Below are 25,391 nucleotides of genomic sequence, written 5' to 3' on the forward strand. Positions count from 1 at the left end.
GCTCCAATACTTTTTAATAAGCAGTGACTAACAGAAGGCTACATGATTGCTAGTTTATAAGAAAGCAGCAGAAAGGTCACAGATTTGTTATTCCAAAGCCTCCTATTAGTTTCTCCTTAGTTGCTGCTATTGCCCTGGAATGTCTGCATGTGCTTGACAGTAATTATCTGCCCTGTGAAACCCACAGAATCCCACACCTTACTGCACATTGGTAACATACTTGGCTTTAAAAGTGGGGCATCAACTATGTGCAAAAACACCCAAAAACAAACCCACAGAAATTTCTTTCTGGCCATTGCAACTTGGAACCTCTCTCTTGCTAAAAGAAGGGTGCAGAATTTGTGAACTCCCAAGGCGTTTGTTTGTAAGGTGGGCTTAGTAAAGAAGAGAGCTTTTGGCTGCTTTGTCCAAACCAGAGAGTCTGACTGAAGTGTTATTTCTGCACAATGTGTGACTCTGATTACATCATTCTGCTCAGCACGGGAACGGGACGAGCCAGCGGCATATGGAAAGAATCACGAGCACAGATCTCCTTGGCCAAAACGCCCTTCTGGTGGGGACTGCTCTAGGGGCCAGTTGGAGATAAAATGCCAGAAAACACATCCATATCCTCTGTCCCCTCTAAAAAAAGGTAATATGGTTCAAATATAAGGACAAACTTCCCATAAGATTTTAGACAGTATCTAGATATCCAACCCATGGAAAACTAAGGGGGTTTATTTAATACCAGCTTTTAATTTTTAGAGGCAAAACCATTAATGCTCATCTATTTCAACTAAAATATTAATGCATGTTTGTTTGCTGTTGCTAGTCTCCACAAGTGTCGTTCCCAGATTATTTTGGGTGATTGTTATAGTTAGCTGTTACCCAGTGCCCCTCTGTTTATTTTAAAATGTAAACCTACTCCAGGATGTAGCCATTAGGGATGCTCTGCTAATGAGCAGCATGCCTGTCCACATGGGTTGTTATGACAAACGGCTCAACCTCTGTTAGTTGACACAAATGGGACCTCAGTCATGGGTGTACTTTATTATGTGACATAAAATGACTACTTTAATAGATGGGAAAGGACCAGAGTTCTTAATTACATGCCCCTTCCATGTATATATCAATTACCAGTAGACTTTCTCATAATTGGATCCTGGGATATTTGGACTATTGAGGATTCCACTAATGTAAAGAAGAAATTTAAAATGTCAGTCTCCTTAATCTCCTAGCATTCTGAAACATATAACCAGTGACATTTTAAACCATATTTCTTTTATTCAGCTACTGCATATGCTAAAAACATATACTTTTGTTTTCTGGTAAGGCTTAGATTTTACTCAATGTTGCCACAAAAACTAGAGAAAACTCATTAAGATGAATTTTTTTTTTAATTCCAAAGCTATTTTAGAGTCAATGCCATAACAGCAGAAGTCAAAAGAAATCCAGATTATACCGCTGAAAGAATTAAGTTGCCAATGCCAGATTTAACTTTTCAGCTTTAACTTTCATGTTGATGAATCTGTCAGTGACAAAAAAGATATTTTTCCAGAAATTTTACATGTCAGTCTTGGCACCTACATTAATGAGGAGGTCTAAGGAGAGACCCATGTTACTTACCTTATGGATACGTCTTTGGAAAAGCCCTCTTTCCTGATGAAATAAAAAGTTATGGCAGAGGACTCTCCTAACACGCAAGGCTCCAAAGTCAGGCAACATCAAGACTCCTTCTCACCCTCCTGATCAGAAGACACATGCCCTCAAATTATTTAATAAGGACAATAATAATAATATATCATCCAGAACGGCATTTTCCCAAAGTCTGAGGAAAACTAAACATGCCTAGATAGACTGGACAAAAAATTCCACCACTCTGACACTGCCAGAACAGCTTATATAACAGCCATAACTCCTATTTATCATGCTTATTCTCCTAGTCTTATCCTAAGTGGAGAAGTACGTGCAGTAACATTTTCTGGTACTTTTAAATTGAGTTAATTAGGAAAAACAGATTTACATAATCTGTCTGCCCAGTCCTTCAGCCTCTGAACCCAGCCTATTTGAGCAAAGCCAGACAGTGCAGCACATGCCTCGGAGATGTCACATTCCTACTTTTCTGAAAACCACTGTTGGACAAGGGAGAAAGATCTGTATTACTGCCACCACTGATGGGGCTACAGTATAAACTCCATGCTGACAGCATTCAGACATAAGTTCTCAGGGGGAAAACAAAAATGGAAACCAGATCCATGTTTCTGCCACAGCATTTGAAGAGCTGGCCAGCTGGAGGTTATACAAAGGCCAGCTTAGCCCAGCTCTATTGCCTATGTTTAAAATTTCCTCCTGCGCTTTCACTACTATTGCAGCCACTTCTTTTGCCAAGCAGAGAACCCTGATTAAACCTTGATTGATTTCTGAATGGGATGTCTACACCAGAAGGGAAAGACAGGAAAAGCATGGTTTCTCTTTCACCAGGGTAATGCAAGATACTTGCTTGAGAAAAAACAGTACTTGGAGGCAAGTAAATAACATCAAAGCCAAGTGGAAATGGGATATCTGCTTGGTTCTGATTGGTATCTGGTCCACTGGGACAAGGGAGAGCATTATAACAAAAGACAGAACAACCACAATTAATCCAGGGCAGGAATCACAGGACATAAGGAACTTAAATAACGTTGAGACAGAGAGTAAGATGTAGGAAACTGAAAAAAACAGACACAAACAAGTCCTCCTACTCAAAATAATGCTTCCCCCTCTTTCTTATTTCATTAAAACAGATGGCCACGTAACTATAGCCTTCCCAAAACAAGTTAAGAAAGAGTGTGAACAATGAAACTAAGGAGGAAGGTGTTGACTTTGGAGCAGCCTGTCTCCTATTGGAGATGGTCACACATCCTTGGATTCGCCTCTGTAAGCTATATCCCTCTGTCTGTGTGCCAAGAGAAACCGTCTCCACACTGTCTCCAGAGCTAAGACTGAAGCTCTGTATTGCTATGCTTCAGTGCAAGATTTTGGAAATTACCACCACTGTTGAGACAATATTTTCCTTCCTAAATCCCATGTCCTGTCTTCTGTGACATGCAGGCAATATATGGCCAGTGAGTCCCTGCTGTCTCCCACCACTTCTTTTGCTCTAGCTCATATATTTCTGTGGCATTCACCATTTTAATCCTTAGTGCAGGGGAACCCAAACACTATAATGGCTTTTCAATAATGCCCATCAGGATCCCAAATATAGATACAGATCCCAAATTATGCTAGCTCAAATCCAGCATTATTCCAGTGATGGCCCATGGAAGTATAACATTTATAGGACATTACTAGTTGGTTACTAGAGGGTAAGGAATAGTAGTTTGAGCAATGAACACCGCTTGAACAGCTGATGCTTCTCTTCCTGTGCTGACTTGAATCTTGACGTACACTTGTGCTGAGCTGCTGTCACCGCAGAGCTGTAGGAAAGCAGCTATGACAGAAGGGAGCAGTGCCCCATCCAGCTCTATCTTGCTGCCCTGGGCAGATGCCACCCTCCTGGCAAAGCCCACATTCCCATCTTCTGACCTATTCACAGTGACAGCAATCCTGGACCATAGTCTGCAAAGGTGCACCAAGTGGCAGCTGCTGCAGGGACGTAGGGGAAATGCATCTGCCAGAGCAAAAAGAGGAGATAAATTGCAGGTGGGTATGAAAAGCAGGAGACCTTGGGGTCTCAATTCTAGAATCACTCCTATAGTGAGAACATCAACTTCTGTTCCCATAGAAAGAGTGTGGCACAGAGAAGACAGTAACTTGTAGGGATGGCAACTCAAATCCAGGGGAAGTTAATCCAGGAGGTGGTCATCAAAACACCAGTTACCCAGGCATTTCCAGTAATCAGATGGACAACTATCATGTCCTAGGATGTCTTAAGGAGAGGCCCAAGAATCATGCAGCCAAGTGAAGCTGTCAGCCTGAACTAAAGCTCAGACTGATGTTAGAGCAAACTGCAGAAGCCCAAGAGTGTTATTTTTACCTAATTATACCTTTTTCATAGGTCCCTCTTTCCTAAATTCTTCCTAAGGAAGAATTAGTTACCCAAGATATCTATGAATCTGGGGGAAACATTTCGAAGTAACACTTTTAGCACTTCTTGCCAAAAAACAAATGTGAAACTCTTCCTTCTGATTTAGAGTGGATTACTTTTTGGTTTTTTACAAGCAAACAGGCTGGGGCATAAAGAATCATGCTCCTTTCAGCACCAACTTTCAAGAAGATAAGTCCAGTGATGGTGAAAAGCTGTGTGTCACTGCTGATCCCGATGAGGGTAAATGCATTCAGCAAGTTAGTCACTGTTAAAATGAATATTAGTATAACTGACATAATTTAAGCTATTCACTTATCCACTTACTCCTCCAACTGTAAGCAGTTTATACAGTAAGAATAACTTAAAAAAAAAAAAGACAAAAATCTACCAACTAGGCTGAGCCGCCATCCTCTCCATGTAATCCTTAGCCATGTTGATGGCCTCCATGTTTTCAGGGAAGAGCACACAGAACATTGCCAGGGCCCCAAGGTTGTTGCCATAAATTTCATTCCAGCGAGCGCTGAACTCCTTTGGGTCCCAGGGAGGAAGGTACTCCAGGGGATTTGACAGCATGGTTTGCACTGCTTCGATCAGACGAGCCGCAATGTGCTGGTGTGTGGTGCTGGCTTGGAGCCGCAGGGTCTCCACGTCCCCTTTGGAGAAGTAGAGCATGGGGTAGCTGTCATAGTTGGCGTTGACAAAAGGAACCATCGTGTCTTGGTCCTCCCTGGCGCCGCAGGCAAAGGCGAAGCAAACCGCGTGTATGAAAAACACACTTGGGGCTCCCCGTGTGTGAGTCCTCATTGTGGCATCAGATCTCCAGGTCTCAATGGCAGCCAAACCATCTTTGAAATGTCCTGTGGTAGATGGACATGAAAGAATGAGTTAGAAAATGAATCTATGACACACTATCATTCAGGAAATATGATTCTACCTAAAGAACCCCATGTATTCTCCAGGTGACTTTCAAATCATATCTACTTGAATATGTCAGATGAAACATCTAAACAGCAATTCACCTAAGAGAAACAACACTTTGAAGAAAACCCCTTCCTTCCCATACCTTGCCCTCTAGTAGCTGATACCAGCTGAAGGGACACAACAACAGCTCTTGTACTCGAGATTTGAAATAATTGCAATGGTGCCTAATATGAAGCAGCGCTGACTGCACTGGCAAGGGGAGCAGGGCGGGAAGGGAGGAGAAAGGGGGAGAGCCAGGAAGCTGGCGGCAGCCAAGCCTGCGTGCTGCCTTGGCTGATGTTAGCAGCTGGAGAGAGGGAAAGATGAGGAATGCTGGAGGTTTGCGCCGGGGTCACTTTATACAGGGCTCAAGGCCTCCAGTTCTGACACGTCCTCATTTTAAAAAAAGAAAAGAAAAGAGCAAGTCAGGAGTCAAAAAGGGAAACAGTAAGTGGCAGAGTCTTAGAAAAACAGCTGAAATACTTTGCCTTCCGGGAATTTAGGGGTTTGCATTATTAGTGTTTTTTTCCAAAGGGCTTTCCATTTTACATGTGGAGATTTATTGCCAGTTACCAAGAAGGCTAAACATTGTATTAAAATGCATATTCTTCTATGTACATTATTTCTTGAAATGTGCTCAAATGAGAAATCTATGCAGAGACAAATGTAATTTAAACATAGTAAGTTACTTTGTAGAAATTACCAACTATCTGGCCTAAAGTCACAGATAAAACATGGCCAAGATCCCCCTGAGGAAAGCCAGCAAATTCCTAGAATTCTTACGAGGGAAAAGGTTATGGAAAGCAGACTCAAGTGAGACAGTTTTATGTAAATAATGAACAGTAGTTTTCAATTATTAAAAGGAGAAATAGAAGGAAAGAAAACTTAAAAACAGATACTTTTTTTTTCTCCCATGGAAAACCAGTTTCATAGGATTCAGTCATAAAACTTGTAGGAAGTTAAAGTACAAAGCAACCTTTTACTTCTCCCCACAGGTCCCTATTCCACAGCCAAAATTTTCTAATAGAAGCTAGACTGCTAAAACCTTATTTAGAGACCCACATCCTGTTTGAACAAAGTCATTAATATGAGAAAACTTTGACAGACAAGGACCCTTCATGACTACTGGGTGCCCAGACCCCCTAGATTTTTGTGCTCAGATCCTAAAATTAATTTGTGAGCAAATCTCCTTGGCCAAGAAATACATAATTTCTTGTGAATTTGTACCTACAAATAATATTGTACCCTGTAACTGCTTAAATTTATCTATTACAGCGAGCAGAATAAGTGCTTAAACAGAGTGTAAGGGAAGATGAAATTTTCATAGTATTCTAATGCATTTTGCAAGTACATTTTGCCCTGTTTTGGAGGTAAACCAGTTGTTACAGGACACATTATCACAGGCTGGTTTATTTGGTAACACTTTTACTATATCTACAGAGTCTCTCACCACATACACACGCACCACAGTTTATCCAGACCTACTAAAATCTACTTGTATATATTCTTCCCTATGCTGAAGGAAACTATACAACAATGTATTTTGAGAGGATGGAGGTAAAAACCAGCCAAAGCAATACATTATGGTTGAAATATGATGTAATGTTTTCATTGATGAAAAAACTGCTTTATCATAATAATAAAAAAAAACCCACTACAGTTTTTTTTAAAAGCCTCTGTGATCCTTAGAACTGTGGGCAGAGGAAAGAACCTAAAAAATACCTCAAAAAAAGCCAAAAATGCCTGTAGCTTTTTCTGTGTTAACCATTTATTGAAAAAAACTTCCTGGTTCACACAAGCAGAAAAAAATCCCAGCTAGCAGTAAGGACTTCATGCATTCTTTCCTTTGGTTTGATTTCTGTAAGTGTTCTGCACATCAGTGACAATTAAGAACATACATAAATTTAGGGATGGTTTTAAGAGCTCCCTAAATTAAGTTATTTCTGATCAACCATTAGGGAATATACAGTAAAGTTTTCCAGAACTCCTCTGCAAATCTGAACACACATTTCCCAGCATTACACCATCATTAAACACATCCAGTCTTGCCAAAAAGTCATAGTCTGTACTATTAGGTATTCAATAGCCTCCCACATTTTCACCCTTTATTCATGTGCACATTTCACTGAGAAAGTAAACCCTTTTTTTTTTACCTTTACATGAAGAGGAACCACTGTGCCACATTCTTTAGGCTAACAACAGAATAACTGAAAACGAACCTATTGGATATTTATTCAGAGTCATGATCTGGAAGAAAATCAATAGGCAGTGGCAAAAGCAGGAACACAAAATCATTTATTCTTGGTTAAATTATACTGGCACCCTTCCTATGATAAGAAGACAATAACTCTCAGCAGCCACGACTCACTAAGAACAGTGAGCCCTGTCCCATAACCTTGCAGGGCTCAGCCTGGTGTGACTGAAGGATGGCAGTAGGCAACTGGAAGGGAGTGCACCTTCCTTTCCACGCAAACCTCTGAACCTTGGTTATCAGCATAGCTTAGGTAGAGCTGGATCTGTGCAGGTAACTGTCCACATAAGCTTCAGCTTACCAGTTGTGAGTGAACTTGTTACAATTTTTTTGTACTTTGCCTGATACACAGGGCTTGAAAGAACTGGAGTCTGGGCCTTCTGATCATTTAATGTGCACTCACAATACCATTTTTTAAAGCTAAAGGAATTTCTTACTCTCATATTACACCGCATCATTACCAGTCATGTCTTCCAAGAAAAACTTCACCAAGCAACTCAACCTTTTCTGAAAACGCGGGGGTGATAACGTATTAAAAATTAGAAGGAAAATGAAGGATGCTTGCCCATGAAAGAAAATCATATTATATGGTATGCTTTGAAAATGTTGTCATTTAGTTCTAGATTGAAAGAGTATTTTGCATGATTTCAACTCCACTGCCAGCAGAAACAAACAATAAACACCATCAATTATTCCAGAAAAAAAACACTCAACACAGATTAAATCTTAACAATTTTAGTTCTCCCCATCTGCATCAACTGATACATGTTCAGCTGTAGGGAAAGAAAAAAAAGTATTGTAAAACTGAAACCACTAACTAAACTAAACATTTGTTTATACAGATAACTTTACCAAATAAACTATTTAAAATAAAAGAGAGGCCCATTTACTCCTGCCACATGTGCACAGAAATGTCACTTCACCCGTGAGAGCAGCGGAGTGAAAGAGGGGCAGAGGAGGAGGGAGAGGAAATGATGGCAGTGTTAGGATCACCAGCTTGCACAGCTGTTCTTGAAGCAATCTGACCTTCTTGTGGGTGATTAAAAATTAAAAACAGGTAAGGAACCATGTTTTTCTGTAGTATCAGTTCTGAAGAGCCACTCTGCTTTGTAGCTGCTTTTACCTGGGACCAAACTTGCAACACTTCTTAAAAATCAGAAATTGCAGGTGTCTCTGCTGGCATCTCCCATGCTAGCCATGACCCATCTCTGACATGGGCACCTTGTCAACATTTACAGTCAGGAACAAAAAAGGTGGGATTTCAGGTGACTAAAACTTTCACAAAACGGAGGCATTACAACACCATACATTATTCAGGTTTCTGAATAAAAGATCTTCCCAGAGCCCAGGACTGGGACATGAACACATCAGACTCTTTGTCTTCTTTTGGGAAGCAACTATTTTCCACAAAGGCTACAGTTCTCATTATGGTTACCTGAGATACCTGAGAAACAAATGTTTGCCTAAGAAATGTGTTCAAATATTTAAAGGAAAATCTGTTCCACCATACTGACGAAAATCAAATCTTCTGGTTCAGTGCCCGAACTTTTACCTTACTAAATGACCTCTGAGCACGGATATAAATTTCATCATTGCTTTGCACTTCATAAATTATTGACAGTGAAAATGAACTTTTTTTTCTCCATTTTTTTCAATGCTTGTAATATTATAACATACAGTTTCATTCTAAACAACAGTGTCATTACAGTTTTGTTACAAATTGCATCACAAGAACTGGTATTAAAACTAAAATAAGCAACTTTAGAACCCAGTGCTAAAACAGGTAAGAAAGTCATAGGTATTTCAACAAGAAATGGTCAATTACCAGAAACAGGTGCTGTTCTATCAAAACTGTGAAACTAATAGATAACATTGCAATGAGATGTGTGTGGAATATTGTTCCATTAAATGGAGAGGGATGCACAACTGCCAAAATGTAACACAAGAAGTGGTAGGTTAGATCACAGTGGAGAAAAGCAAACTTCTGTAGGATCTCTTTTTTTTTGCACTTGGTTCAAATATCTGAAAGATCTTTTCACATACATTGCAATTGACTTTGCTGCTGATGAGAGATGCTGAATCTATAACATGGAATATATCAGTTGGAATTTTTGGTAACATATAATGCTAGAATTCTAAAATCATGCCAGTTACACCAACTGAAGAGCTGTTTTGTTCAACAAGGTCTGTTTCACCACCAATCTAAATATTTTGCAAACATATTTAAGAATGGGAGAGCAATTTAGTCTTCTAACTGAATGCAATGACATTCTGGTACTAAAGAATGCAGGATAAGTCCATGAAAACAGAGAGGTGAAAGAGTCAATGGAGACTAATTCCCATATATGTATATTGTCACTTGGTTCCAGAGAACCATATCCAATACAGCATAATTAGATGCGTGATGGGGCAGAACCAATAAAACTATAAACTTATCTTTGTGCTGTAATAATCACAGTCAATCTGTTGACTGAAGTCCCATGCTGGATAGCTTCTACATCAACAAGCAGTACTGTTGAGACCCTTTCAAAGCAGGACACCAGGGTGGGAAACTCCCACGTCCCAAGAGACAGGAGCAGTCAGGAGTCCTTCACCCACCTTTTGACTGGTGAGCCAAAACCAGTGACTTTATGGCTCTCCAATAAAAACACTGGAAAAGTGTAAAAATCACTGCTTAAAACTTGAAAAACACCTATTACAACCTTAATCACCAGGGGACATTACTTCATTTCTTCCTCTGGCTTTTTCACTATGAAAAACATACTACAATTATAGAATTTCAAAGGTATTTCAAAACTTAAATACAGAAATCCCAAAAATAATTCAGAATTACATCTGCCATAAAATAAAGCACAGCTCAGGTACCCAGGTGTTAGTACTGCACTTGTTCTGAAATGATTGGAAATACCTTGAAAGAAATTTGTATCAGCTTTTATGTCTGACTAACAGCTGTGCTATGAAAATCCCAATGGCAACCAGAAACAGCCAGTTCCTATAGGGATTATCAGTATATGCCATCTTGTCAGCAGTCAAGATTTAAACTTGTGTCTGTCCTTTGATCTAACACAAAATTAAATGGATCTGTGTAGAGCAGTACACAGCTGTGTCAGACCATAATTCCAGGAGAATGGAGGGTTGCATTCATTCTCCACCATGCTACAGGTAAGACAGCAACTGCAAAATATTTTTATAAGTTCACAGTAGGATCTGTAAGACATCTGTGAAGGAAGTTTCATCTGTTCATTCCTTCCAGTTAAAAGCTTGTTTGTCTATTTTATCACAGTATATATAATTAACAGAGCATGCACACACACACACATAACCTTCTCTCTGCCTCAAGTGAAAACATGATTTAAATAGTCTGCATGTCCAAACCATAATCAGGGAATTTAGAATTTCCCTCTATTTTACAATTTATCCTCCTGTAAAAAATGCTTTCTCAGTAATTTTTTGGTTGCACTAATACTACTATTCCTAACCCTTACTAGGATCTTTTATTCCATATCTCACTCTGTAGAATGAGTAAAGAAGTAATTTTGACATCTAGAATCCTGCAGATGATCATTCCCAACCAGTACAGACATGCCTGTTAAGGCATCCACATTCAGTGAATGAAAGCCCAATCACTTTTACCACTGAAGGCTTAAAACTATAAGCTACCAGAGAAAGATTCCTTCTAGAACACCAGCACTGTATCCTGTGCTGACATAATTTTAAAAGGCCATTTCAATAAAAATGAAATTTGTTTTTTACTTTAGAAGTGTTTTCACAAATGTTAACACTATAGGAAGGCAGTTTGAGAATTTTCATCTAGGCCAAGAGGATATACTCCCTACCTTTGCTCCATTGATGTCCCAGAAGCCAAGCAAACCACTCATCTACGTGTTACACTATTACAGCATGTGGGGCACCTCTGGGGTTTAGGACTATGACAGTAAGAGGCACTTCAGAAACACAGAACAAAGGCTCCTGCACAATCTGGGTGGTGAAACAATATTCCTTTGGCAAGGACTGAGAATTAACTCATCTTCCTGGCCCTGGCAAAGAGGCCCACTTGGGTCAGTAAGGCTGTGAACCCTTTGGAGTTAGGTATCAGGAATGATGTTTAGGGTTTCCTCTGAGAGCAGCCCACAGCCCTAAGGCACAACCACCCGCCACAAGAAGGGAGCAAGGGAACAGAATGCCTCTTCTGGAGGGAACAGAATGCCAGGCTGGAGCCTCTGTGTGGATCCAGTGGTACAGCCATGGAGCGCAGGAGGAACTGGAAAAACTTCACATGGCAATGGCAATGCCCAGGAGGCACAAATAAAGGACAGGAAAAAATAATCCTACATGCAAAAGGGGAAAGCCAATTTACTGCTGCCAGAATTCCTCCTTGTGCCTAACCCACCCCAGGGAATTGCATGCTATCCATCTTCCCTCACTTCTGAGGAGGCTGATTACAACACCAGAAACTTCTGATACCAAAACAAGTGTTTTAATTTCAGACTTTAACTTTTATCCTCTTTCCAACTAACTCTACTTTGCGAGCCTTGACCTCTTCCAAATACTTGCAAATGTTTTAAGCCCCCTTATTTGTTGTTCTTGACCATGTATAATTAATAGTTTTAATATTCCCTGTTTATTGTTTTAATTCTCTTTCATTTGATTGTCTTCAAGATGTTGTAAACAAATTATGTGATTCTGCTGGAGTGTTACAAAACCAGTTCTCACTCTCTGTATCTAAAACTACAAACTTGAGTAGCTTAAGATATTATTTGTTATTTGTAAAGCATTTCCACAGAACTTCATATTATTAGACAGGAATTCTAAAATGCATCACATCCTTCAGTTGCTATGGGATCAAAACTCATTTTAACTATACTTCCATATCCTATTTATGATGCAGTGTTGCACAAAAACTATATTGATATTTTATTTTTATGTGATGGTTTTGGCTAGGGTAGAGCTAATTTTCTTCATAGTACCTGGTAGGGGCTATGTTTTGGATTTGTGCTGGAAACAGTGTTGATAATTTAGGGATGTTTTAGTTACTGCTGAGCAACATTTATACAGTCAAGAATTTTTCTGCCTCTCCCCCCCACCCCACCAGCAATGGGGCTGAGGATGCACAAGGAGTTGGGAGGGGACAGTTGGGACAGCTGATCCCAACTGACCACAGGGATATTCCATAACATAAGAAGTTATGCCTAGCACACAATATTGGGAAAGAAGGAGAAAGAGAGAAGAGTTCAGAGTTGTGGCATTTGTCTTCCCAAGTAACCATTCCATGTGATGGAGCCTGGGGATGTCTGAACACCTGCCTACTCCTGGGAAGGGGTGAATGAATTCTCTGCTTTGTGTGGCTTTTATCTATTATACAGACTGTATCTCAATCCACAAATGTTCTCACTTTAATTCTTCCAATTATTTCCCTCAGCCCACTGAAGGGAGGGAACAAGTGGCTGTGTGGGGCTGGAGCTGGGATAAAACCATGGCAATCATATATGTTAAATTATTGTGGCAGCATAGAGGAGCACCTGCAAAGTCCAAAGATGCTGATGCTAGTCCGTTTCTGAACCTAAGAAGTTTGTAATCTAAGCAATTTAAACCAACACTTACTTTTATATTATCTGCAGATAACCTTAGAGTGTGAGTATGCAGACCCCAAATCTGTACTTACACAGAAGAACCACTGGTTCATTTGTTACAGGATAAATGTCACTGTGGTTATAGACCTAAACTGTATCACCCTACTGGTCGCAGCATCTCTCTACAGATGAGTGTGTTGTTCATTCTTCTTCATACAATTCTGCTGTTATGTCATTATCTAGGGTTTCTCCACAGAGAGATAGAGCATATAGGTTCTCTCTCTCTCTCTCCATAGATGTAATACACATATACCCATATGCAACTGCTTTTTTCAGGGTACAAACTGGGACAGACAATAAAATGTATTGTCCTGTAGTTCCTTCGGGGCTATTATTGTTCTCCCAGTGCTCCCCAGAATACCCTAAACAAAAGCCTTGAAAAATGTGGTCATTACATTTTCAAGGACAGAAATCTCAACTGCAGATGGAGTTAAACAGCTCCATGATCCCTGCAAAATGTAGTTACCCACAGTGTGCATGAGCAATCTGTGAGTAGGTGTCAACACAACCATTAAATTATGGGTTAATTTTGAAATTTAGAATCTTATGATCACATTTCTGACTGTAAGTTGTGCAGGCATGGCTCTCAAGCAGAACTGAAACTGGACATATCATTTTGGTAAAAGGTGTGATGAACCATAATTGCAAGGATATGATTAAAAGGAACATGATATCCACAGAAATGCTTGCGAACAACTTTTCAAAATACTTTAACAACTCTAGCAGCCACTTGATTAGAAGACTAAAGAAGGCATACCAGGTTTATATAAAATGTTCAGAATTATTAATATTACTGATAAAAAACCTCCACAAAATAAAAGCATAAACCAGGACAACCATGGTAAAAGAGCTTGTATGTTAAAATTACATTTCTCTTGTACTGAGATACAACACCTACCAAAGTCAAATTACCTACAATGCCCACTCTAAACAATGCTACTGCTGATTCTACTTGTATACTCAGTCTAAGCAAGGGGAAAAACAGAAAGAAAGACCAAACAAAGGTAATTTCAGACTGTGTACATAATAGTCACATTGTACCTGTGCTTCCACACCTGATCATGTCCCAAGAGTGGATGAAAGTGTCATGCCAGCACCTGATGTGAGAAAACACTTCCAGTGCTCTGTCCTTTGTGTGATTCCCAAAATGACCCGACCCCTTTGGTCAGCTCTCCGTTACCAGCACTTCACTTCTGCTAAACTTTTACTGACAAAGCATTCAAGAGAGATCTCTGGTGGCATTTGGGAAATTTCCCTTTTCCTAGCAGGCTTCTCTGCCCAGTTCTCATCCTGAGCACACAGCAGAATCTGCTCAAAGTGCAGTGCACAAGGGCTGGGGGGTTTACTAATGCAGCACTGTAGGACCTCACCCTATCCCAGCTGGGCTAAGAGACATCAGTACAAAGTTTACCCATATAAACAGAAAACTGGCTCAAAGGGAGTCAAATGCAGAATTATTTATACTAAACTATTTATTAGTAAATTATTTATATTAAGTATGTGGCTATAGTCTTGAATGTGAACCAGCACCATGGTTTAACAGCTTTAGGAGAATACAGTGCTGTAGCTATGCTCTTTGATCTACCTCAGCTGAATGGAGACAGCAAAGAAGGTAAGAACAGCCAGGACAAACTTGCTGCTGAGATGCCATATTTACCAATTAAATGCAATTTGCTAAGAAAAAGTCAAACTCTTTCACTCACCACACACTTGGATTACCCAGTCTAAGCAAGAAAACAATGGTTACAGAAAGCTGGGGTTTTTTCTTTATTTTTTAATTCCTTCAGCACCCCCCCCCCCGGCTTTATTTCTTGCAAAATATCCAGGAACAATAGCAATAGTAACTAGATTTATTTCTGCTCATTGCTATAGTATGCTGTGGGTGCCAGATGTGCAAGTTTCCATACACAAACTAAGAATGTGACTGCATTTTAGTTAAATGAAATCACTTCTAAGAGAAGGGACACTTCAATTTTATGGACATTTACCTCCTTATTTAACCTAGTTTTCACTGCTCAGACTGCTGGGTACTGATGGATGTGATCATTTCTCTACAAAGATACAAACTTCCTATGTTCATTCACAACCCAACAGCTGCCTGGTGATATGAACCACTCTTTACCACCTCTGATCTAGGTTTTACTTGAATTCAGTTTTAAAAAAAGCTTATGTACTGTGATTGTCCTTGAGGAAAAGAAACAGTACACACAGACCTCATGAGTCTTTAAAAAGTACCAAGCCAAAGATGTCACTCTAAAACCTTCTTTCAGCTACTCATTTTTACTTATAACTGTATGCAACCTATAAAAATCACATCTAACATTTGGCCAGGTAATAAAATGCATTTCCTCACCATTGTAGTGCAGATATTTACTCAAGACCTTGTTACAATAACTAATATATACTACAATAAAAACTGAGTTTGCCTCGACAACCAAAATCTATCAACCTTTACAATAGGTAATCAATGGTTCAGTTTATACATTTCTTTCTTGCAACATTCTCTATAACCAAAGAACAGGTTGTAAAGGAGACTGCATATCAATGTGTAGTGGAAAATCAGCACCAAGTGTCTTCTGAGGTCAGTGCTCACAGTAGAGAATACAGATGTGTTTAAAAGCTATTCTCATATCTTTCTCTCATATTATCTTAAGAGCATTCAGGTGTTTCTCATGGCAATTCAAACCCATGCAAAACATCACAATACTTCAAACAAAGCAACAAAGGCAAGAACTTACTTTGAATAACAAGAAAATGACATTTTTAAAGGCCCAGTAGCCCTGCCCCATTAAAATACACTGTGGTTAGTATATTTCGGTTTCAAGTCCCAGTGAAGTTTACAGAGAGTCAAGACAATCCCAATCCAAAACTGCTACTTTGCTGATTTCCCCTAAAAACTTAACAAATTCCGGTCACTTAAAAAACCACGTATAAGTGATGAGACACAGTAAGGGAACTCTTAGTTGAAATAATACTTAGCACTTCAGTAGAACGATGTAGCCAAGGATCTACAAGTAGTTATGAAACTAATTAATTAATTAAACTTCTCAACACCCCTGTGAAGCAAGCAAGCACATTTATCTGTTTTATGAGGAAGAAAAGAGAGCCATGGGGAGGTGGAGTGACTTGCTCAAGGGTACCCAGCTAGAGTCTTTCAGAGTAATAAACAGCATCTGAATTATTGACTCCCACTGCCGCCCTTCAGCTGAATTGTTCCTTTTTTTGAAATACTCCACTGAGTTATAATAATAGTTGGCATGATAAACATAATGTGGCAATATTTAGGCTGAGATTTTCTTCGTTTTTGTTTAGACTACATTAAAATTTTAGTGTTATTTAAATTGCAGTTGATCTTCTTAGTGTGACTGAAAAATCTCCAGGGTTGAGCAATATTTCTTGTATTTTATTCACAGTTGTGACTACTTTTTATGTTGCCATTGCTTATGGCTAAAACCCAAGCCACTCCAACTTGAAAACACAGGAAAATATCACAGTTTTATATTGCTTCAAGAGCGAGCAATAGAACAACAGAGAGGGTGGTTACTTTCATTCATACCAAACTGAATTTTAAGAGCTGGCATGAGACACACCAAGTGATGATGCACTGCTTTCATGCAATAGGAATTGCAACTCGCTGCCTGGGGCTGAGAAGACTGAGCTTCCCGAGTTGACAGCTCTGGTCCCAGGTCACTTAAAACTTTCCCAATTAAAAAAAAAAAAATAAAAAAAAGAAGTGGCAGGAAGTTGCATCGGGCAAGTCGCTCTGTTCCCGTCTCTCAGCTTGCCTAGGTGCAAGACAAGGATGCTACTGCTTACCTTTCACACATGCATGCTTGGGAGGCTGAACTCTTTGGCAAAAAGCTCGGAGGGTGCTGCGGTCCCAGTGCTGCGGAGGAGCAGAGCTGCTACCCACGGCATCCGCAGGTGAAGCTTCGCACAGAAAGCGCCACGTCCCCCGCACGCCCGCACGTCCCCCGCACGCCCGCACCTCCCCCGGACTGCGGGGCCCGTCCTGCGGGTGCCCCGACAGCAGCTCCGTTCCGCCGGGGCCAGCCCAGCCAGCAAAAGCCCGTCCGTGCCCGGGGCTGCTCCCGCGGGACGCCCCGGCCGCGCTCCCGCCGCCCGGCCCCGCCGGCACCTGGAGCCGCTGCCCCGGGCCTGGGGACCGTGTGCCGGCGGCAGCGCTCGGACCGACCGCGCCTTCCCAAGCGCTCCGGCCAGCGGCGCCCCTGCCCCGCCCCGCCCCGCTGCGCGCCCGCCCCGCACGGGCACTCACCGCCGGCGGCCCCTGCCCTGCTCCGAGCGCCCACCGCCCGCCAGAAAGTTTCTCCTCCGCAGCCGCGGGGGACGGAGCGGGGAGGGGGGTGAGGGGTGCGTTTTTCAGCGCAGGAAGAAAGTGACTCCCCCCTCCCGCTCCACCTCCCGCTTCCCCGCCCTCCTTCCGTACCTCTCCCCGTCCTCCTCCTCCTCCTCCTCCTCCTGCCGCCGCTCCGCCGGCCCCTCACGCCATGGCGGCCCGGCGCGCTGGAGCCCGCCCCGCAGCTGCCCCGGACCGGCCCGGGCGCTCCGCTCGCTCCGAGTGTGCCCCGTGTTTGTTTATCCCCGGCGCGCACACAGCTTTCCTCCCCCGCCCGTTCCTCCCCGGCTCGAACTTCACGGAAATGCCCTCATTCTCCCTTTTGGAGGTAGGGCTCGTTTCTCCGCAGGGAATGTTTTGGTTCAACACCAGAGCGCTGGCAGAGGATTTCCTGGAGCTCGAGAGTACGGCAGCCGTACCACGGGGCGGGCAGGGTGGCTGTGGAGGTGACAGCATCCCGGGTGTCCCATTCATATTCATTGTCCATCCCTGCTGCTGTCACCATACTGCTTGACAGGAATAAGACCTCCCACCCAAAAGTCCCCTCAAGCCAGCAAAGAAACAAAAAGTTAATTTGCTCTTTTAAGTATGGTGTGGCTACTTACATTAACGTTTCCCCTGTAAAAGAAGAAAAAAATAAAAGTGAAACGCCGTGACTGTTCAAGTCAGCCATCCCGACATTTCTCACAGCCACACAATTTCAGAAATTAATATGAAAGAGGATAAAATAAATGATCCTTTGGAACATTCCTTCTCAGTCACTATTGCCAAGACAAAGTTCGGAGTCAAGAATTCTGAATGCTGGTTGGGTTTTGAAAGCTGATCATATTTTATCGACTATGTAATGAAAGTAAAAATATTTACATGTGATAGATCAGGATAGTCTCCAATTACCTGAAGCTTATGTCTCACAAAGCATATTCCTCATTTTAGTAACGTGTTTACTGATGTTATTGAATCAGTCAGCAGGCACATAAGTGCTCAGTTTCCTGTTCTAAAATGCAAAATCTGTATTTTCTGGGGGTGGTTTTAGAGAGATTCATGTGGTTTAAAGTGTGATTTCCTGCTCTCCTATCAGGACTAATAAACTTGTGGAAGCTAGACAAAACCAGAAACTACATTTCCCTTCACCCTTCCATTGCTGGTGTATTTCTCAGCAATATCTATTGACAGTCTCAGCCCTAAAGAGTAGGGATCCACATGTTGTTGCTGCAAACTCCAGGAGCAATGCCAGAACCTGGAATGAAGCCTTGCTTTTTCACCAGTAATGACACGCCTAAAGCACAAAGTGCTTCAGTTTCAGTCATGCAAACACTAGATTAATCATTAGAAGATATCTTTCTGAACACCTATTTGAATGGTATTAGGATCCACTGAATTGATAGTAGAGTTGTAAAATATTGAGGCTGTGATACAAATGACGTGAAGAGCTGCAGACCTCACAGTCAGACTAGATGTGGTGGATAGGCTGATTCTGCTGGAATTTCTAAAATTACCAGGGTGCCTAAAGTGATCAGGAGGAAGGTGTTTAAGTACTTGTCACATGTCTGCATCATTAGGTATGTAAATATATTCAGTACCTGACTCTAAGTTAAATGGAATTAGCCCTTACAATTCTGAAAAGCACAATGTCTGGATGGCTTTTGAAATCCTGCCCTTGGTCTGTGCATCTATGTCTCTGTATTGTAGAAAAGCTGCCCTGTGCTGCCCTGTGATCACAAATGCCCAGGCAAAGCACACCATGGCTCCCTTACAGGATGGGCTCTTGGCTTCCTGCCTCCTAAGGGATGAGACTGGAGGTGCTGCTTGGATCTTGCCCTGCTGTGCAGTTAGAACATGGTGGAGATACCAACAGGATGGAGAGCCATAAATCCCCTCTGCCTCATGTGCTCTTGTGTAAAACAGGGCTTGTTCTACTTCCCAGTAACTCAGAGTGCTTGTTAGGCTAAATAGATAAATTAAGATTTATAGGATGATTCAGCAGTATCTAAGAGAAGCAAGATCTGTTCACACTAGATTAATTTCAGCATTGCCACTGGTAATTTTGAAATGAAATGGCCCCAGCTTTAGCAAGCATCATGTACAGTGAAAGACTGAAAAAATTTGCCTCAGGAATAGAAGCTAGAGGAAGATTGCCTTCAGCTATATAAAAGCTGCTGAAAAGAAGATAATAATCTCTTATCCTCATCCTCTGAAAGCAGCATGTAAAATGCAGTAAGAGAAATTTAGACTAGCTAAGATTAAAAAAAAGTATTTGTAAGGAGAAGTGAACAGCACCTCTCTCCCCTGGAGGCTTTTAAAGTGCAGGTTGGACATATATTTGACAAGAACAGTTCAGAGCTAGAAAGTCTGATGAATATTGCCTCAGAGCAAGGGGTGGACCAGATGACCTGTCAAGGTCCTGTTTCATGTGATTATGTTCAAAATGCTACTTGCACAGGCAAGATTACAGATTGTCTTTGATCTTCTTCTGCCCCTCACTTCTTTAGCCATGGGTATAGCTCCTCTTGCTGAGGTTGAGTTTCTCTCAGTGGTTTGCTGGCCTTGCTGCATGCCAGTGAATTCAGTGCTGACAGCAAGAAGAAAACAATTAAACAATGAAACAATGTCAATTTGGAGCAGCAACTTTGGGTGGGATCCATCTAACCTCTGAATGTGTCATGCACTTTTGTTCTATACTAGACTGGGAACTACCTCTGATCTAGTCACTTTAGACTTTGTTTATAACACTGCAGAGAAAAATAAATTCTTTTACAGCAGAATTCATCTGACCTGTTTTAGATGTCTTCATTAGAATGTGATGAATCATGTCCCTAGGCTATCTGTTCTTGCCACCAACCATAAAGTAGGTTTAAATGACTGACTCAGTAACATACCATCATATACTTTCCATTCCTCTGGTGCTTCTGTCCCTGAAATCTCTCACTCTCTTTCTCCTTTCAAGTATGAAACCCCTAGTTTATTTGTTCTTTTTTTTTCCCCATTATTTAAAAATTTTATTTTATTTTATTGGAAAAGTCCTGCCGAGATTAATAGTTTTTGTAGCTGTCATTTCCCTAAATTGCATCATGTGACACTGAAACATACAGCAACCTGACCTTTTGGGTGGCATTGCTCCAGCATGGATTTAAGAAAGGAGCTAGGACCTACTGGAGCTAAGACCATTGACTTGGCCAGTTGTGCAGAGTATGTTTCATGGAAATTGTTTGAACACTGTTCAGGTCAGACACTGTTCTACTCCTACGTCACATGCTTATTATTTTTCATTGGTATTTATGGCAAGCCCCCATTACATGCAATGTCTGCTGTCTGTGTGACTGAGCCAAACATATGTGAGAAATATGCTCTTTTCCAACAATGGCAATTTTTTCAGGTTGCACTCAGAGAAATCACTGTGCACCTAAGTACAGTGCATGTCTTGAAAATGTCTGTGGCATCAGAGACACTGTGAGCAGCCACCTCTTGGTAATATTTATCCTTTCTTCTTTGAGAAGGAAAAGCTTCCAAGAAAGCCCAGCAGTTATCTGGCTTGCAGGGGCAGGAAACACACTTTACTTTCCTGCTGCATTCACAACTGGACCATGAGGATGTGAAGAGGAAACAAACCTAGTCACTTCAGTAGGACATGGAAAAAGAAGGCAGCAGGACCACATGGAGCAAGTGATGTAGGGCTCATTTTGGGGCAGACACCAAGTGTCTGCTGATGCTTCATACACTTAAAAACCTTTGATTCTCACTTTTTGGAGTTTGGATGTTTGGAATTTGTTTCTCTTCCTTGCTAACTGGAGCCTAAAGAGGGAAGCTGTATGTCATTCTACCTGTTCCACATATGCAGCTTTGGCCATCCTCTTCTTTCTTCCTGCCCAGTCTATGCAATAGCATTTTTTTCTTCTTTGAATTTTCCTCTGTGTGCTTGGGGCTTCTTTTGTCTTATTTGGCTTGTTTGATTGATTTTGTTTATTTTGGTTTGGTAATTTTTATTGTTTTAGGTACCTGCCTCTCACTAAAGACCCTGTGTTCTCTATGTGATATGTTTGGTCTCTAATTTCCATGTAAGAAACAATTCTACAATTGCCATTAAATGTCAAAACTCTTCGAATAAAAAGAGAGAGAAACAAAAAATTCTCCAGATTCTTTCAGTAATTCTTCAAAACAATTGATTTGGTTATGACCATAACCCTTGTGTTTTCTTTGCCTTTTGTGTCCAGCTGTGATGATTTCTGATCCTAGCGCTGTGAGCTGAAACCTGTAGGACAACAGCACTAGGCCAATCTCTTCTTGTAGCTGACCTGCAGAACTGCAAATCTGGATACTTGCATATTGCTCACTCTGCCCTTCTTGATCTGAGGTGCTCTGCCCAACTCTTCTCCTTGGACTTTATTAGAGACACATGAAGGCAGCTTTAATTTTCCAATCTTATCCCTTATATGGGAGAATTTTGGCTATCTCCTATTTTCCAACCAGGGTGTGGACCAGACAGTGTCCCAGCTTGGTTGTTCCTGCTACATCCTTCAAGTTTATGAGGCTGTTGCATGATTCTTTCAATTTACTACTTGGACATTTGGGGTTCTGGCTCACTGCAGGCAATGGACAGAAATAGTCACAGCTCCAAAACTAGGATGAAAAGAAGTTGCCTGAAATCAGCCTTAAGAATCAGAAAAATTCTGATTCTTAGTGCTTATTTCCATCAAATTTTGGAAATTTTGAAATCTAATCTCAGCTCACCAGGATACCTGTCTGGTTGGGGCACATTCAGTGTGGCACAAAGCAGTTTCTCTCCCAGGAAAATCCTTCATCTGCTTCTACATCTACAGACTGGAAACACTTTCCCACAGATGCAGCCTTATACTCTTCTACTTTGTTGCAGCCAAACTATCAGTAGGGTAGCTGGAAGGGGAAAACACTAGATGTTTCCTAAACAGCTCTTCTTTGTATGTAAATGGGACATCTTTCTCTGCTTTACATTTCCTTTCTTTCCCTCTTTCTTGCTCTCACCATGTGTTCAGCCTGGTTTAGCCTGAGGCCAACAGAGAGGAAGTCTGATGAAAAAAAAGATGAAAAAAAAAGTCCTGCAGATTTCTTAAGGAATGGGAGGCTGCAGCATCAGTAATCAGAGGTAAAACGTTGGTGAGTGGAGACAGATTATAGTTCTGAGATGTATCCTGAAGACAGTAACCATAAAGCAGGTACATAGGCACTTAAATGAGACATGCCAAGAGATACGTTGATCCAATAAAAAATTACTTCCATCATCTGTTCTGTGCCTTTAAACAGCAGAATCCACATTACTGCTTTTCCATTGCTGTAGATGTCAACAGAGTTTGTCTTCTTCTAGCAGCTGTCCATCTGCCTAACTGGCCTGCTTGCTCTTTAGCACAGATCCCTTCTTTTCTGTACTGATGACCAAAACAGGTTGCAGAAGGGCAACTCTCCAGCAGTGTGTGGCTTCTTATTTATTTGAATTGGTCGTTACTTTGTGTTTTCAAATGAGTTACCTTTCTCAATATGTATGATGAGTGTCAACTTCTTTCCCTCCAAATTTCTTCAATGTTATAAGCCAAGCATCATCCCCAGGGAGCACAAACTGTTAATGCTCATACCAAGAGGAACCTTCCAAAGCCAGACTTCATCAGTGTTCTCTTTTACAGCTGACTGCCACAACCTCCCTCTCTGGATGCCAAATATGTCACAGCACTTGTAGAATGCTGGTTTCAGTGAAATAAATGCATTTTTAAGGCTAGAATCCACCAATTTTATGGAGTCACTTGGTATGTGGAAAACCAAGCAGACAACGAAACAACTGCTGGAATTCATGAAAATTTTTACAAGCTGCTTACTTATCCCCACCACAGTCTTAGAGTTTCATAGTCCCATGTGTCTCTCCTCTTCCTTATGTGCATGAAAAAGATTTGTCTCAGAGACTGTATTTGAACCTGTCACTGATTCTCCATTTCTCTTTGTAATCTTCTCCCTCTGATTTACTGTGTTCTATTTACTGCAGCCAAGACTCAGGGGTAAGATTAGGCCTATTTTCTTAAATTCATGTAATCATATTCAGGTTACTTTTTTCCCCCCTCATTTTGTGTATGGATTAATATCAGTAACATATCAGGTATCTCCAAGTCCTGCACAGTAACAGGGGAAAGATTAGAGGAAAGAGGAAAATCCCACACAGTAGATATATTTTGGTAATTATTATTTTCTGAGATATCTGTGAACTCCTTTCCCTGGTACCCTCTAGCCACATATTGCCCCATTGAACTATTATTGTCAGCTCATGCTGACCCTCAGCCTTTTTGTCCTTGGCCTTCACCTATATTCAATTTTCCATCACCTGTCTACTACTGGTCTAGAGATTTCCCTGCTTACTGCCTATGAGTGCTTAGTTTTTTAAATTGAGCTAAAACTCCACATCTCCTATGAAATGCAGGTAATTCCCTCATTCCCTTAGTCTCTGAGTTCCCATGTCATGGCATCCTACCCTTTAATTGATTACTGTTCATGTGTATACATTTTCTGGGCAGCTTTGAGGGAGAAAACAGGGATAGAAGATGTTCACTGCTGCCATCTCCAACATTGCTGCAGCTGCTTCAACAGCAGCCCTCCAGTATGCATTTTTGAGGCTTCTGTCAGAATAAGATAAAGAATTTTTTAATCTCTTAATTTAATAACATATTCTTTCTTTTCACAAAATTTACAGTAGCATCTCTTTCTCTGGTTTAATAAAATTTACAGGCTGCTTAGCACCCAGGAGTGCACATTTAATTTTTCATTGTGGGCTGAGGTTACAGGGGATGATATAGAAAGAAATTGAAACTCTCAGGAATTATTTTGAGACAAGGCAAGAAAATAATTGCTATATTCACTTGTACTTTTATTCCTCAGAGATTGTGGAGGCTTTAGAAATTAATCATTTAATATAAATTTATTAGGCACATGGAGTCCCAATTTTTAGAGTTCATTTAGTGTTGTGACAGAACAAGGTCTACTGAAAGTTAATGGGCTTACTTCCTAAAATACACCCTGAAAATATCACTCCTATAAACTTTGAACAAGAGCACTTTTTTGTTCCTGCATACAGTGTAAGGTGGCTTATGATTTTCTTCACTCTTAAAAGGAATGTAAGTTTCTTTTAAGGTGGAATCTAATGGAGTGTTTAAGTGTTTGTACTCAAAATCTAGTAGCCAGTGGAAAGCAGAAATACCTTTCTGGCTGGAGAATCTGCTCTGGCTGGGCTGTTGGAGCTGCTGTTGTGCTGCTACCATTTTGTGTCTTGCACCCTCTAATTTGCAGGAGGAGCTGGAAGCCATCACATCATTTTGAAGTGGCTCTGATGGTTTCTCACCCCTGTGCAAGCACTTAAAAGTTGTTATGGCCATGTGTGAGAGAGACACGTGTGGGCTGTGGCAGTGGGAGTGGGAGGCATGAGGGATTTTTAGCACAGTTCTGATTAAATCAGTTTAGCTGCAGTGGGACAGAGGTTAAATGTGCTGCTTCAGATGTTTGCCCTTCTGTGAACTGTGACATCTGGCCAGCTGTGAAACCTCTGTGGTCTTGCCATGGCTGCCACAGAACAGCCGTGGGTACCCACTTCATACTGGAAAGATTTACCTCACACCTTTGTCCCATATTCAGGAACATGATCAGCCATGCTGGCCACAGCACTACTCCTGTAGACAGGAATCGCCAGTTTGCCCTGTAAAGATGCTAGCAGGCTTCTAGGGCTGGAAATCACTGAGTCTGTTTAACTTCCTGGATTCCATCTTATTTTGGCCCTAGTCCATGCTCCATTTTCCAGTTAAACATTTCTATTTATAATGCTTACCAAAAAACAGGATTTGTTTCTTGCACCAAAAACATTCAAAAGAAAACCTCTTTTAATTTTTTTTTCTTTCCTATGACTCACCAAGGGGGTTTGATGTTCCACTTAGAATTGCAGAAAACAAAATTACAGGCAACTGGATTTATAATGGGATTTAGCCTTTCCCCTGGGGGTTCTGGATCAGCTATGTGCTTGCTGGAAAGGCTGGTTTCTGGTCAGTTGTTAACAATAGATGTCTGTGGCTACACCATTTCAGCCATTATACCATTACAGCTGGCACTCTCCACAGAGGTAAGGTTCCTGTAGCTTAGCCATGTGCTTTCCCC

General features: G+C 41.2%; 1 protein-coding gene across 1 annotated transcript in view; it reads right to left on the reverse strand.

Annotated features, from left to right (window-relative positions):
• DSE (dermatan sulfate epimerase) overlaps nucleotides 1-16,762 on the reverse strand; it is a 32,439-nt gene extending 15,677 nt beyond the window's left edge. Inside the window, exons 1-2 of the mRNA XM_066545796.1 lie at nucleotides 16,703-16,762; nucleotides 4,434-4,902 (exon numbers count right to left, since the gene is read on the reverse strand). Coding sequence (XP_066401893.1) covers nucleotides 4,434-4,849 — 416 coding nt within the window. The 5' untranslated portion in view covers nucleotides 4,850-4,902; nucleotides 16,703-16,762. The remainder of the gene's footprint in view (nucleotides 1-4,433; nucleotides 4,903-16,702) is intronic.
• Between the last annotated feature and the right edge of the window lie 8,629 nt (nucleotides 16,763-25,391).

Source organism: Molothrus aeneus, chromosome 3, assembly GCF_037042795.1.
Source record: "Molothrus aeneus isolate 106 chromosome 3, BPBGC_Maene_1.0, whole genome shotgun sequence".
In the NCBI taxonomy this organism is placed as follows: domain Eukaryota; kingdom Metazoa; phylum Chordata; class Aves; order Passeriformes; family Icteridae; genus Molothrus; species Molothrus aeneus.